The sequence below is a fragment of the Callionymus lyra genome, chromosome 5 (assembly GCF_982586985.1).
Source record: "Callionymus lyra chromosome 5, fCalLyr1.hap1.1, whole genome shotgun sequence".
NCBI lineage: Eukaryota > Metazoa > Chordata > Actinopteri > Syngnathiformes > Callionymidae > Callionymus > Callionymus lyra.
The window spans coordinates 32067255-32083396 of NC_141822.1; the positions used below are offsets into that span (position 1 = coordinate 32067255).

The 16142-nt window shown below is 39.8% G+C and overlaps 1 protein-coding gene across 1 annotated transcript; it reads right to left on the reverse strand.

Annotated features, from left to right (window-relative positions):
* Positions 1-4730: 4730 nt before the first annotated feature.
* Positions 4731-14916, reverse strand: enc1 (ectodermal-neural cortex 1). The gene is made up of 3 exons (XM_087791987.1): positions 14786-14916; positions 8929-10741; positions 4731-7129 (listed from the first exon to the last, which is right to left on the reverse strand). The coding sequence occupies exon 2, from the start codon at positions 10733-10735 to the stop codon at positions 8960-8962; it is 1776 nt and encodes a 591-aa protein (XP_087648113.1). The 5' UTR covers positions 10736-10741; positions 14786-14916; the 3' UTR covers positions 4731-7129; positions 8929-8959.
* Positions 14917-16142: the final 1226 nt, after the last annotated feature.

Below are 16142 nucleotides of genomic sequence, written 5' to 3' on the forward strand. Positions count from 1 at the left end.
CCTCAGAAATGTGTGGAGCTCATATAAACGAAAAACGATGCTGTTACATAACGCTGTAATTAAAAACTCCTCATTTTATATGTCTGAAAGCTAAACAGCTCAAGACTGTTCTACACTGTCCTCAATTTCATCTCAGTGTTTAGTTAAAGCTGAGGCTGGCGAGACGCAGAGAAAAGTACTCGTGTCATGTTTGCTGTTGAACTCTTTCGAGGCCGGACATACAATGTTTGTTTCTACTCGTACACAGACTTGTTCGGTTAATAGCAGTGTGAAGCTAAGCTAAAGCTAAGTCTGTACAGATCCACATCACTTCTGCTTATCAAGCTAAAATCACACGCTCTTCGCTGGCACTTGAACTTCCTGTGAGAGAACATTCTACTGACAAAAGGCACACAAAAGAGAGGAGGAGAGAGAAGAAGAAGATTAACATGGGGAAATGCCAAATGACAATAATAATTTAAATCATTTAAATTGCCTGAAATTGAAGAAGATTGTTTTGTGGGTATGCTGGGAACTAAAAGAAATTATTCAAGAGTTCAAATTATAATATTTAATATCATATTATTATCTTTTTTATGATTCTCAATATAAGTCATAATTTCTCAAGATTTTGAATGTAAGTAATAAATGTATGCTTAAAAATGAACCATAAAATACGAAAGTTCAGTATGAAAGTTTTGAATTACTTTTTAAATAATAATTTTAATTTTAAAAAGTGGATCAATTAAAAAATGCATTTCAAGCTAATCTCTAATATATAAAACTGAACTGTCACAAAAAGAGACCAAATATAGTTTAAAATAACACAGTCACAACTGATAGATACACAAAATAAAGTGTAGTGTTTTTGGTCAACTGTCAGATTAAAACTACAAGATCAGTTGTATATTTCACTCTATATGTGATGAGGACTGCATGTTACCAACACGCTGCACTTTGTCCAGAATAAATCAGTTATTTTACCAACATAAAAGTCTCCAATCGTTTTCTAAAAAGAACCAGATCAATGTAACAGCTCATAGGCAAGTCAATTCAAGATTGTAACAATGTAACGGTGTGCTAAAGACATCTTGCCAAAAGTCAAAAGTTTCGATGTCAGTTTTGTGTTTTTACATTTGAAATTCAAAAGTTAAAGGGCCTTACATGGAACCTTGTGGAACACAGCAATTCCATGTTGGAGCAAAAAATATTAAATTAATTCTCAATTAATAGTTATGTTTTAGAGAGTGGGTCCTGGTGAACCGTCTTGCTAGGAGGTTAACTACGTTTCATAGTGTGTTGGGTTTAAAAATCCTCAACTGCAGCACATCTTTCAGAATATGTTTATCCTGAATTTATCCACTAAACCACAGTCAGTCAGTCTGTATCACTCTAATTCACTCTTTAAATGCTCAGACATGGATGTGTGGACATTGGTATCTGTCAAGAAGCTGCCGTAAGAATTTTTTAAAGTACCAATTAATTGAATAAAAAAAGAGGAGGGGAGGGGCCAAGCTGGAAAAATGACAAGTTTTATAAGTGTGTGTTTGTGTGTTTGTGTGTTAACCACAACTCTACTTACAAAAGTGCGGCTCTAAATTTAATTCCTTCACTGGGTGTTTTAATACTTTGTCTTCACGGGTGTGAGGTTGACTGAGCGGCTTGTGGAGCGTGTGTTGCCAGGCAACAGCGACATGAAGGTACATTGTTTTATCGCAGTTGGCCACACACACACACACACACACTCATACACACATACTCACTTGACTGCCCACACAGACTGCACTCCAGTGTGGAGTCCAGCTCTGCATAGGCGAACAGCACCCGGAGGACTCACAGTGTCCAAATGTGCTCTCTGAGGGGAGGGGGGGGAGGAAGGGGGGGCCATGACTTCCTGGCGGACAGGAAATTCAACTTCCTGTCTTGATTAATGGGGACTGTGGGATCACAAAGCGGCAGTGAGGGCCCCCCGCACACATTTCACCTCCGTGTCAGGCCCTTTATCGTCTTGATCTACTGCGATGAGTTCCTCTCAGCCTGTGCTCACGTGGAAGGTTGTTTGCTTGTGTTGTGTTGTGTTGTGTTGTTTGTGCGAGTGTGCGGGTCAGATCCAGCAGAACTGCTGTTTCTCAAGCTGGTGTCAGCATCACTGCCAACAATGTAAACAAGGACCGGACTGGACTGGACGTCAGCGTGTGAGAGGAATGTGGATCTGGTTCTGCTCCGGGAGGCGGACCTGGACTCACTGAGGCCCCGGGGCCATGCCCCCCCCGGAGCTGGAGGTGTCGAGTGTCGGTTGGTGTCTGTCAGGAAAGAAGTAAAAACATTTTGTGACTTTACAGTCAACACACGCATCTGAACCTTTAGCTCAGTCACATCAGTGTGTTTGTGTTTGTGTAGCATATGACAACAGTTATCTTCCTGTTCTTGTTTGACTTTTTTTTTTACTCTAAAAGAACAATATTGTTTTGGTTTAATTGTTTTAACTTTTAGTTGGTTCAAATAAAATACTTTTTTTTTAGCAAGTATTTTTATTTTTATTCAAAATAATGTTTCCTGGTTATATATTTTAACTTCCTTTTGTTTGCATCCAGAATTTTCATTATCAATTTTTTTCCAGGTACCAGGTACTTATTTTTCATGTTATTTACTATAACGTTGTATATATGAATGTACTGTATATACTATATACCGTATATTTGTATATTTTTGCATGATTTCATGATTTCAAATAGTTCCAGCTTTAGTAACTTTTAATATAATGCGACCTAACTTTCTTTAAATCACATTTTCACTTTTTATTAATTCAATTTTAACAATTCCATATTTATTATAGTTTTTTTTTAATGCTGAATGTTTTTACTTCCAGTGTCAGTTGATTTATTTTTACCTTGTTTTCAACCATATTTTTAAAATCCTGCACTGATCTGTTACGAGAAAGTCTTTGAATTTGAAACAAACTTTAACAACTCGACAATTCCTCGAAACTCAAAACTTCTGGCCTTGTTGACCTCTGACTGACCCTGGACGAGTCCTCCCACGCTACAAACTCATCAGGTGAGCGCTGGTTTCAGCTGGTTTCCACACTCATATTTTGCAGCTCTGTTTGGCTCCTGCTGGTTTGGATGACCCCTGGACTGCCTCCTCTCGTCTTCAGCTCCATCTGCAACTTCCTGTGGAGCCATAGAGCATTTCCACAGCGAGCTGGAGGGTCTGGATTCAGAGCGAGCTCCTCCAGCCCCCACAGTTTGCTGATAAAGGTTGCTGTTGCCAAGGTGACAGCAGAGAGGAAGAGAAGGAATCTGACTGAGATAAGATGATTTCAGTTCCTCCTCCGCACTACAGGAGATGTAGCCGATATCAGGCATGAAAGCGATGTTTGTCGATCAATGAAGGGACATATTTACCCACAGGATTTCACAAACATGAACTTATCAAACTGATTGATTGTTGTAGTTTAATAAAATAATAAGACTTGCGTTAAAAAGTGAATTGTTTTAGTGCAAGTCTTGATTAGCATCCATGCTAGTATTGTATTATCCATACATAATTCTGAATGATATTATTATTATATTTTATTATTGTTGTGGTCGTCACCATTAGTACTCTTAGTACATTCATTGAATAAACACTTCAGTTAAAACTTTTCATGTGCATTTAACAGATATTGAATTGTGTTTGTAACTGTCATACAAAAGGTACTTGTGTGTTCGCCTTAAAAGATGTGCGAGCAAGTTTCCCATCAGTGTACAAGGATCAATCATTTGTGTGGAAGGTTACATGTGTTTAAAAGATTTCCATACTGAGTTTCACATGCTGTATAGAAGGTTGCATGTGTGTGAGTTTCAAACGCTCAATGAGTTTCTAATGTATGAACAAGGTTTTATAAACCTGGCCAGGGTTTTGTGTGAAAGTGTATACTGTATATGTGCATGTCAAGATATGTGTGATTATGTCTTACATGTTGAATTTAGAGCTTCCACACAGATAGTAGGTACCTTTTTAATGAAAGGTTTCATACACGGATGAGACATGAAAATAAGTGCGTGCGTTGGAGTTTTAAATGTGTATTTGAAAGGTTACATTCCTAAGGGCAACTAATGTGAAAACCCAACTTTCCAGATATTTTCACATGATTCAAAGGCTGAAGAAGATGCAGTAAATCCCTCATCATAAAGTTCTCCCCCGTCTGTAATTGCGGCGAACAAAAGGTTACGAGAGCAGAATCCATTATGACGTAATAATGGTCTTCACTTCTCCCCAGCCAACTGTAATCATGCCCGCTTTGTTTATACAAGAAGTCCTTTGGAGGTGAAAACATTCGGGATTGATTTTTGGCCAATACCAGCAAAGTGGGTGTGGTTATTGTAAACAAGAGTTTGTCTCCAGAAAAATGTTTTCAGTGGGCGGGGCTTAAGATCATTTTCTAATGTAAATAGTTCAATGAAAAGAGAGTTTTGTATAGACACATACTGATGAGTACAATATTGGTCCAAGATCTTTTTAATTGACACTTAAATCAACACATTAGATGTACTTTAAGTGAGGATTAAAGAGACGTTACATGTTATAACTCAGTACGTGTGTGTACAAGATTCAAATGTGCGTTTAAAATATGTATATGCTTGTATACGTTTTACAGATTCAATGTTTGTTCATAGTATTTCATATACGTATATAGGTGTGGGTCGGTTCCTGCATAGCTTCTGGTATAATCTAAACACTACAAAGTCAAAAATGAGAAGAGACCGTTTAGTCAAGAGGAAAAAACTCTCATGTTTATTAGCCATGGATTTCACATGGTGAAAAAAATCACATGTACAAAAAAATGTTGTAAAAAATAGAAAATGACCAACAACAAATGAAATCAACACGTTCATGTACATCGTCGCTCTGGGTCTCGCAGAAGAGAGTGGGCTGGAGACGCCACTTAGCAATTAGGTAGAAAACCAGGGGTCATTCATTAGACTGTTACCGGGGAGATTCCAGCGGAGCAGCAGAGACGCTGGAGCTGATTGGCCGACCGAGGCCTTCTGTGGTTGGAGGAGGTCACAAGGGTCTCTGGAAGAGAAACTGACGAATCCTTGGAAGCTTTTTATTAGAACTCGTTCATTCACCTATAATAAGATTTCCAAGCCTTTTCACAAGCCAGTTAAGTTCTGACTCAGGTGTCTGGTTCCATTTGCTTATTTATTCTTAAGCTTGAAGGTTAAAATAAATTTACATTTATTATATTAATCATGATTTCTGTTCTCATTAATTCTCTTCCACTAGAATTTGTCCAGGATATCATAATTTATATATTTATCTTAAAATGTGAATTTTGTTTACTCTTTTCCTTTTCTTCATTGGTTTTCTTTATATTTTTAAATATTTTGGTCTGATTAAAAAACAAACTTGCACTTGACCACTTCCCTTACACAATAGGAAAGCTATGATAAAAAAAAAAAGGTAATGCCATCCTAGTTTCTTCAAAAAACATTCGACATCTCCTGAGGGTCCATCAACCGTCCAAAGACGAGACCACAGGTCTACGACCCGTCTGTCTGTAGGGCTTTCACTCGCTCAACAATCAAAGTTAAAAATTGTTCACCTTCAAAATATCATATTGTTGAAGAAATATTGTCGTTTCTTTAGTTGTTAGTTTTAGTCAAAAATGATCTGGCAAAAGAAAATAAAAGTTTTAAATTTAAAAAAAGAAAGATTTAAATCATGAAAAAATAAGTGACAAATATCTGAAGGGTGGAATCTTTTTAAAATAAAGGACATTTAAATAAAAAAAAAAATTTATAATGGTTCCTCATCATTGAATGTTTCACGAGTGAACGTCACACAGACACTGAAGTCAACTTAAGGCCAGGTAGCTTAAAAAGACCACTTCCTCCCTCTACCACTTTTTTTAAAGTCATCAGAACTGGATTGTGCAAAATATTAAAGAACAACATGTTGCCATGCATGACAAAGACGTCCTGGTGAGGTTGCAGGCAGAAATAAATAGATCCAACAGTTATCTTGGCATAAATTAAGACTAAGATTAAGAACATGGCAGCAAGTTTTAAGACCACATCGACAAGTTCATGCCAGTTTTACTGATTCACCACGAGTGATCGGAGAGATGGCCGACGCTACGTCCATGCTAACATGGCTTTCCTTTTTAAATAGCTTTAAATACTTTTCTTTTGTTTACAGAAGTCATTGGGCCAACGTTGCGAAAAGTCATATTAATTGATTAAACCACTTTTAGTTAAAAGTTTCAATTCATTCTGAGTAAATAATTGTATTTATTCCATGTGATTATTTCAACAAGTTACAAAAACATTAGCATCTTGGTATAAGGCTAGCAACAACATGCTAATCGCCTAGTACAAAACTAATCTTTTCCAGCCCCACAAAACTCTGTAAACACCATAGATTTTACCCCTTCATAGTTATACAACTGTACAATGATTTAGGCAACTTATATTAATGCTTCATCTGTAACACTTCGCAATTTTGGCGGCTGACTTAATTCCTAGGTCGGAAAATGTTATACTTTGGTTTTTAGTTCCCATATTTCAGTAATAAAACGTTTTGCAAGATTTGGCATCTCATGCTACTAATTTAGCATTTGTCTTTAGCGTGGTACTTTGGCTCAAACGAGACTTGAGCCTAATTCGACATTTGTTTAATTCAACAAAAGATAAAGATAAAACATGCTAGCTTGGACGTAGCATCTCGGAATAGAAGCGCGTAGATAACAGAAGCCGGTCTTTTACAGCGTGAGTGTGACAGAAAGGCTGGAACAGTAAATTTAAAAAAAAGCTTATCATTCAAGGGGGCGTCTGCTCCTTCGTGGTGGCTCGTCCTCCCCGCACCGATCATTGCATCCACCCCCTCGACACCTCATGCAAGACAGTTGCAGTCCATCGAAGCATAATCAGGTTTTAAAAAACTTTGCACGGCAGCAGTGATGCAGCAGCCTGATATGTTGAGGCGAGCAGCGGCTTTGTTTTCGTTGCTACTGTGTCGCGAAGCGGCTCACGATGAGAGATGACGTCGGTCCGGTGACATGGTTCTGCGTCTTTTCTGTCCATTTTGACTGTACAGCGGCCGCTCGGCGAGGACGACTTCTTCACAGTTGAGTCCAGTAGATGATGAAGAAAGCGAGAGTCTGAGAGAGGACACAAGAGATCGAGTCCACTGTCAATATCAAGATCAGTTTCTTAACAAAAACTCCACCATTCCCTTGCATTGCTAACAGCAGAACAACTATTATGATCTACTGCAAAGTTGTAGGTGCTAAACCTGAAATCTGAGCAACTCATGTATTTAATCTGTACTTTTTGACTCAATCGTACATCACTTCCTCCTGGGCTACTATTTGACTTGGAATTACACAAAAAGTGTCACACAACATTTTCTTGTTTTGTGAAATTTTGTGTCATCTTGAGAGCACGCAGTTGTAATATACAGATAACTAAACATACTGCACATCACTATGGTTGAATAAGAGAAATCTAAGCAGACCTTGCAAAGACCTCCATGCCCTAAATTAAGCCCAATAAAAGAACAAAGTATTTAGCAATGAAAACCTTTTCATTTAAAATAAATACATAAAGTCAAAAATGCAATGAAATCCATTTGAAAATTCAGCTACACAAGGTCGTCCAATGCAGGTTCCAGAGGACGCTCCTAGACCAGCGATGGTAATGTAAAGGCTCAACATTGTGGGCCATGTCGGATAGTGCCATTTTGTCCACAAGATTCTGATTTTCAGACAATATCAGACCTCTGGGGAGAAGTCTCCTCCACCACCCGCCACCCCAGCACCCTTTTTAACTCCTTGTGTTTTTATATCCTGTTTTGATCGACTGATGACAACAATTCATGCTACTTTAGCTATGATGACCTATCATTGTCTCCCTATTTGGTGGAAAAGCATACTTTAAACTTATTTTCTGTGTTTCAATTTATCAGCCAAGTATTGCCAAATTAAGATGATATAGAAAGGCGCTATATAAATAGAGATTATTATTATTATTATTATTATATATATTATTTGATGTTATATGTATTATTTGTTCCAAATCTTTAACAAAAGTCACTTTTTCTTGAGTCTTTTCTGCTTGACAAGTGATTTTTATTTCCTCCTCCAAATGACACAATCGCAGTTGTTAGTCAAACTGTGATCAGGGCTGTTTCCTGAAGTGACAGTCAAGCCCACTCGCATCTCTATACGTTGCCATCACAAATGTTGGATTGCAGCGTGAGAACGAGGCTGAGGAGCTGGAGATGAAGCCGAGGAGACTGAGCGAGACCACCACTGTCAGCAATGATGAGTGAGGAAGGGAGGAGGGGGGGTGTCACTTCCTCTCCTGCCACTTCCCTCTCGCAGGACGAACACTCACCAACACTTACTCGCGCCAGTTGTCGCCGAGGGTAAAGACCATAACCTCATCAAAGCAAGAGTGGATTAGAGTCGGTGGGCTGTGTAGCCTGCTGCTTTGTGGCTTGTCTAATTGGCAGACCCTCCCTCCCCACCCCACAGCCATTACCCACTCTTGCACAGATTCTCCCCACAGGAGCAATAAAGGTATCCTATTCTCTTTCAATTACCCTCCCTGTCCTCTGGCCCATCCACACAGCCACATAACTCACTTAACTAATGCACACAAGCCAGAATCCATCCCCGAACAGCCCACCAACCCGCCTTTGCAATATGCTGACTCGACACCTTCTACTGCTTAGCATCATTCTTATACTGAAATCTGCAAGCCGGTGAGAGAACGACATTAGCAATACTTCTTTGGAGTAATATCTCAGTCCCGGTGGAATAAAGGAAGTGATTAAAGTTTTTTTTAAAGTCTTGAATCGCTGCAATGTAACCAACCAATCATTTTACTTTTGTGTGCAGCTGCTGAGTTAAGTAAAAGTTTTCAACTGATAAAGTTGAGCCAAGAGTTCACCTACCTTATTAAAGGTCGTCGTAAGGACCTGGCACTCATGCAGGCAGGTGTTTCCAGGTGCTGACGAAAGCAGTGGGGATGAGTGAATATGGCACAGTGGTGATGCTGTTCCAAGCATCCAGCGTGGGGTCGTAGCAGTCCAGAGTTTTACACCGTTGCGTGCCAAAGTAGCCACCCACCACGTAGAGTTTATTCCCAGACGCCACGGCTTGACAGCTCATTCGCTTCGCTGTCACATCGCCAACCTTAGTCCACTGGTAAGTCTCGCTGCTAAACTTGTAGGCGGAGCATGCAGAGAACTCTGTATCGCCGCCCATGACGAAGATCTGATTTCCCAAGACGGCGGCAGCAGTGTAGCGCCATGGCTGTGGGCACGATGCGGGCACGGTCCACCTGTTCTCTTGTGGGTCATAGCACTGCACTTTTGGAAGCTTGTCGTGGGTGACGCTTGTTCCACCAAAGGCGAAGAGCTTCAGTTTGACACTGACCACAGCAGCGTTACTTACGCCCTCCCTCAAGGGGGCAACCATAGTCCATTTGTTTGCGATGGGGTCAAACTGCTCCACTTGTTTAAGGGACACAGAGGGTGACGCAGGAAGGCAGCCTGTTGCCGCAGTATGGCCTCCAACCACATACAGACAGTGTTTGAGCTCAGCAGAGCCATGGCCAAATCTTGCGATGAGCATGGGTGCTGCTTTGGACCACTCTTCATGAACTGTGTCATAGACCCAAACATCTTTGGACACACCATTCTCAGAGCCTCTACCACCTGTGATGTACACCTTACAGCCAATGGCACAGGCGCTGAATTCCTTTCTTGGACTTGGAATGTCAGCCTTAGGGATGATTTCTTTGGCCTTCTGGTCCACCAGGTACAACTTATCACACATGAAGGTCTGTCCTCCAAGAAGAAAAAGGGCATGACTGGTCTTTCTCGGCCGAGCACACTGACTGTTAACTACGCCATCGTTCTGTAAGATCTTCAGCTTGCATCGGATGGCCTCGTCCACCAGCTCCTTGCTTTTGGCCTGGGCGTTGATCAGGTCTTCGGTCGAGACATTCTCCATTAAAAAGATTGCAGGAAGCAATGCCAGCCGGACCGTTCTAAGGAGCTCCGGTAGGTGGCAGTGCCGTCTTTCCAGATCATAGTTGATCCAGTTCAAGGCAGCTTCGTAGACAAGCCGTTCATCCTCAGTCTCTAACTCCTCGTGCGACAAAAGCTGGACAACCATATCTTTGGGCAGTTGCAGGAAATCCTCTGTCTTACAGATGGCAGGGAAGTTACTGAGACACATTCCCCACGACAGCTCAGACAACTTTGTACATTGGTGTGCGTCTGATAGCAGCAGCATTCCAAGACAGTTGGTTGGGTGGAGGTTTCTTTCCAGGAACTCTGCGCAGGCATCCCGTATGTCCTGAAATTCCAGCATGTCTCCGGCCTCCAGCAGTGACTCGGCATTCTCCTCATTGATGACCACGCGTGACGAGTAAGCATAATCCAGAAGGAGCTCTAAAACCTCTGGGTGGATGGAGTCATGGAAGTCCACCTCACTGGCCTGGCTCTCCCTCAGCCCACCACTGAACATAGCCTCGAAGTACCGACTGCAGGCAGCCAGGACAGCTCGGTGGCAGGGGAAGGAGCGACTGCCAGCGTGCAGCAAGACGTCTGTGAACAGCTGCTGCTGCCGCAGCGTGTTCAGATGCATGAGCACACTGTCTGCGTAGGAAGACTTATGGAACAGGTAGATGTTCATGGAGCCTGTGCTGGCTCGCGACTTTCTGTTCTCATGGACGCACACGGACATTTTCATTGAATCCTGAAAGACAAAAAAAGCAAAACGTTGATTATTAGTAAAGCACATCATTGACTATAATGTCTTTATTTTCAAATGCAGTCGCCGACTAGATTTATAAATTCAAATGATTTTCTCCTCAAAGGTTTATTATAGCTAGACGTGTAGAGGTTGACAAGATTTCCTCATGACGATTTTATACTAACCCACCAAACACAAACATTAATTTATATATCAAGTCAAATAACTGAAAAATCACTTCTAAAAAGGTTTTATTTATTTATTTTTTGTCTTAGACATAATCCGCCGTCTGATTGTAGGACGCGTTGCTACTTTGTCTAAATGCTTGCAGGTGTTTTTTGTTTTGCTGTGAAGATTATATTGGCCCAACAGCGACTCCCTCCTTCGACTGTAAATTACAATCTTGGGTCTGGGCAAACGAAAATGTGTCGCTGTGTCTGGAAACCATTTGCCGAGGGGAACTTATCTGTGGAATGGAATCCAGCTCCGGGCAAGGACGGGACAAGGACAGTCTATCACTTTTACTTTTCACAAACTAAAGTCCGCCGTCAAAACAGACTCACTGGAAACTACTTTCATAGTTAAAGTCCCAGAAGTGTGTGTGTGTGTGTGTGTGTGTGTGTGTGTGTGTGTGTGTGTGTGTGTGTGTGTGTGTGTGTGTGTGTGTGTGTGTGTGTGTGTGTGTGTGTGTGTGTGTGTGGGGCGCAGCTCTTGCTAAACGTCTCAGAGGACTGCAAAACTCCCCTCATTTATCATCTAATTGGCCGAGCGGCTGACGCTGTAATATTTCATCGCCGCTGACTGTGCGACTCAAAATTTGGACGACTTTCGTGCTAAGTAAGCACAAGTGAGACAACGAGTGTAAATAACTTGACAGAGTAAAATTTATGGAAATTAGATAAACAATTACAGGCACGTTTTAGGGGGCATTTCAAGTTGTATACTTAATCACTCAGTATAACATTTGTTTTACCTCCACAAACACAATCTGCATTAGAGCACGGCCCACCCTGATGGTTTAATAAAGAGCCAAGTCAAGCATTGAAAGCCAGACAGATTTTGCTCGACCACTAGAAGTCAAGTTAAAGCATTTTATTGCAATAAGCTCTGCGATTCATCCCCTGAAATGATGGATTCACAAGCAAGTATATAAAGTTTATAAAGAATTTTAATTAATTGCCACCATAGCTCTTTCAGAGTATCAAACATATTAGCCACCATTATTTAAACTGACACATCAAGTGATCCCCTGAGAGTGAAGATGCTTAAACAATCACCACTAAAACACTAAAACAGAGTGAATACTTTCATGGCAGTTATCAGGTGCTTGTTGTTTGAAATGTTTGGCAGGTTTAGCACCTTCAAATGTAAGGAAATTAAGTTGATCCTGATCACTATTTGTGATTCTTCTTGGCAATGAATTGAAATCAATAAACTGAGTAAAAGTAAAACGTTAGGCACAAACTGGGTAATTTGAAACAACCAAAAAATGTGTTTCTGAACAAAGAATTGTGATTTTCAGTTATGTATTGTTTAAAGTTGCACTTTTCCATTTTGCAGAAATAAGTGAGCACCCCAGGCTTCAAACACGATCACGTTGCTTACTACACAGGTCCACGTTACTCGAAAAACTAGTCTGAAATTAATTAGGTGAACACTCACTGAAAGCAGCTCGATAGAAAACACACACATAAGCAAACATTTACAACTGACTAATTATCAGGAATAACTAAGGGTTTGCTAGCTAATGTGACCTTTCTGGTAGTTTGGGCCTATGAGGCATCGAACAAATAATGTGAATTTTTGTGACACTGTCATTCTTTGTTTGTGACCCTGGTCTGGAAAAGCACTATATAAATACAAATTACTTACTTACTTACTAGAGAGGGAAAATAAAAAGTATGAACAAATGTAACACACACATGCAGTTATGCAGCACCTCATACAAAGACGCACAGTCATAGACAATCATACGTGGAAACACACAAGTTATGTATATAGATATGAACAAAGAACCACACAAACAGACACAATATAACACGCATATTTGAGTGTCTACATAGACAAGTATGCAGAAACATCTGCGCAAATACGAAAATATAAATGCAGGCACACATAGACATGTGTGTGTACTTAAATATATAAATGTGCACATGCTGTAGTTACACAGAAAAATGCACAGAGTGTGTATATACACTCATGATTGTATTTACACCAAACAAAGCATAAGTACAAAACATAAAAACAAATTCACACAATTTGCCAAGAAAAATCATCAAGACAGCGAAACAAAAACTACATTAAAACTACCAAACATAGTCACTCTTACATAAACATCTGTTGGCATTGAAACACCAACAGGTACCAGATCCAGTCGGGTACTAGAGGGTTAACAGACAAAAATCTCCAGTATGAGTCGGACAAAAGAAAGCGATTAAAAAGGAATGAAGCGCCTGGAAGTCAAGAGTTCTCACGGTCTGTGTGACAGCGTTGACTCAACAAGTAGGTTTCGGAGAGAGCGAGGAGGAAGAAGATTTATCTGGAAATATAAAAGAAACTCTCAAACTGCCTCACGACTGGATCCGTCACATTCCTGCGGCGGCTCGACCGGCTGCCTGTCATCTTCTTTTCTAGCCTCTGGCTCAGCTTTAATGACAATAGCCTACTCACCTGCCTGTCACAGTCACGTACACACACATCCGCTCCAATTCTACAGAGAAAGACTCTATCAAGTGCTTCATGAATCTGACTTCAGATCAGCGAGGTCGAGATAAAAAGGAGAAGAATCGCTGATGAGAAATTCAATTATATTACAGAAGGTCGGACTCATTATTTAGACTAATAATTATGTAAAAAATGCTAAATTAAGTTTTCAAGAACAATCGTACATATAAGAAAAAATCCACATGGCAAAACAAAAACACAAACACAAATGTATAAAAGTAAGTAAAACATTTCTGAAATATAGAACATAATACAAAGATTCACACATACTAAATCACAAAGTTGCGCACAAAGATAACTCAGGGACACAACAATACACACTCACACAAAGACTCAAATAGATGTGCATACACACACAAACAAACACAAAAACCAGATACACAATCACACTGTTATTATAATTAACACACAAAAACAGACAGGAAAAGACAAAATAAGAAGTGAACACACCTAAATAAAACTACACTGAACAACAACAAAAACAAGCATGCAGATACAACAAAATAAAAGTTCCAAGTGCCTTAATTATAAAACAAAAATTATGGAAGACAAAATCTTTAGGCACACTCACTCTCTTCAGTAACAACAAAACGATGTACACAAAGACTGACACGCACACAAGAACATTCCATTAAAGTGTACAACGATCTAAACGCGCGCGCACAACAACACCAACAAAAAAATGTAGAACAAATTGTTTGAACAAACACGCATATATAACACAAAATGTGAAAATGTATCATCCGACATAAACTCAGACACGCAACGATCAACACACCAACAGAGACTCGCTGAAATAATACACAACACACATTGCGCAAAAAGGCGCACACACTCATACACACTCGCATAAATAAATGTTCCACCACTAAAAAGATACAATAACACAGACATACAATATGAACTTTAGTTAAAAGCCTCGTGGACGAAGTGATTTTATTGTTATATGTCCACAGAATAACTTGTGTGCACAACACACATCCGCTCTACAATGTATCCATTATATTTATTTATTGACATCTAAACGTATAAGTTGTGCTTTAAATCACTGCCAGGTGTCCGTGTCCGGGCGCAGGAAGTGGATCCAGGAGCCAACAGAACCGGGGCGCACATGGTCGTGTCCAGAGGGTCCACATATTGATCCACGTAATTGTAACACAATCTAATAGAAAGACTCACAACAGCTGCTCACACACACATGTCGCCTCTTTAACGACGACACAAAGAACCAAGTGTCACAGGAGCAGCGACATATATATATATTATATATATATTGAGAAGGAAAACGTTGGATCAGGAGTAAAAGTGTGAAGATTCAAGTACCTCTTTGGGGGAAAGCAGGAGTTGGATCGTGTCCGCGGGGCCCCTCGAACATGCCTCTCCGGACAGAGCCACGATGCTGCAGGTCTGGACGCGGGTTAGACAAACTCCGGGTCTCCGTTCCAGAGACTCGTCTTTAGCGGCGCGTCTGTGCGTTGTTGTGGTTCTGATCCGAGCTCTGCTCACACTGAGCCGCTGCCTCCACGAGTGGGTGTGTTTGATGGGGAGAGTGGGAGGAGAGAGGGAGGCAGAGGAGAGAGACTTCAGGTCACGCACGTCACGTCCAACGCAAACTTCCGTGGAGAACATCTGACTATTGTAAAAGATATATAGAAAGTTACTTACAAATACATATGTCATGTCGATGGATAATTAAGAAAATGCTATTATATTTATTATTATTACTCTAAACATCAATTTAGAGACGAAGACAAATAATGTGCATCCTATACATTTTTTCAGCATCCTCAACAAATATCATATTAAAAAATCGGGATAAAATACACTCCAAATATAAACGTTTACATTTTCTAATTAAATAACGTATTTAAGTATTCACACCATTCAAAGTAAAAGAGCTCATTGCTTTCTTTTTCTCAAGGAACTGTGAAGGAACATAAAGCTCGCATTGTTTTTGTTATCTGCTCTATTGTTGGTTAGGAAAAATATTATTATTATTATTATTATCTTTCATCATCTGGTTCAAGGTATGAATTGTTTGAATCTTTAATTAAAAAAAATAATAATACTTTTACAACATCAAGGACATGGTGTTGATTCGAAGCCAAAGGTTTATATATCTTATTTTAAGTTAGATAATAGGAAGATGTAGTTCTTAAGAACTTTCCTTACTTACTTACTTACTTGAAATTCATTTCACATGATGGCAGTGGACTTTATGAACTGCATAAACAGTTAGTTGGGAACAGTTAGCATTGATTGCAAAAAAAGGTTATTACCATTTATTAAGCAAGCCATTGTGGTTTTTATTTTGGTGGCTGTTGAAGATATTCTGCATGATATCAACAGTCAAGTGTGTTGCTAGCAGTTAGCATCTCCAGCGTAAAGATTTGAAGGTACAAAAGAGGGGTTTTCAATGATAGTTTTTTTTTTATTATTATTATTTCTATTCATATGTTAACTGTATAAGGGCAGGTTTTCAAAAGATTATATATAAGTGGTGGGCTATTTATGAAGTTGAAAAAATGTGTTGGTTGTGATCAGCATCACTAATACAGTCTATCTATCTATCTAATCTCATGACTGTCAAAGAATGAATTGTGGACAAAAGAAAAAGACAAAGAGCATTAATCAAGTGTTTCCCGTCGTAATGTCACAGATTTCTAATCATTTTGTATTC

Bases quoted from the DNA above. Each gene is read 5' to 3' on its own strand.
- enc1 (XM_087791987.1), bottom strand. From the start codon at position 10,735: ATGAAAATGTCCGTGTGCGTCCATGAGAACAGAAAGTCGCGAGCCAGC.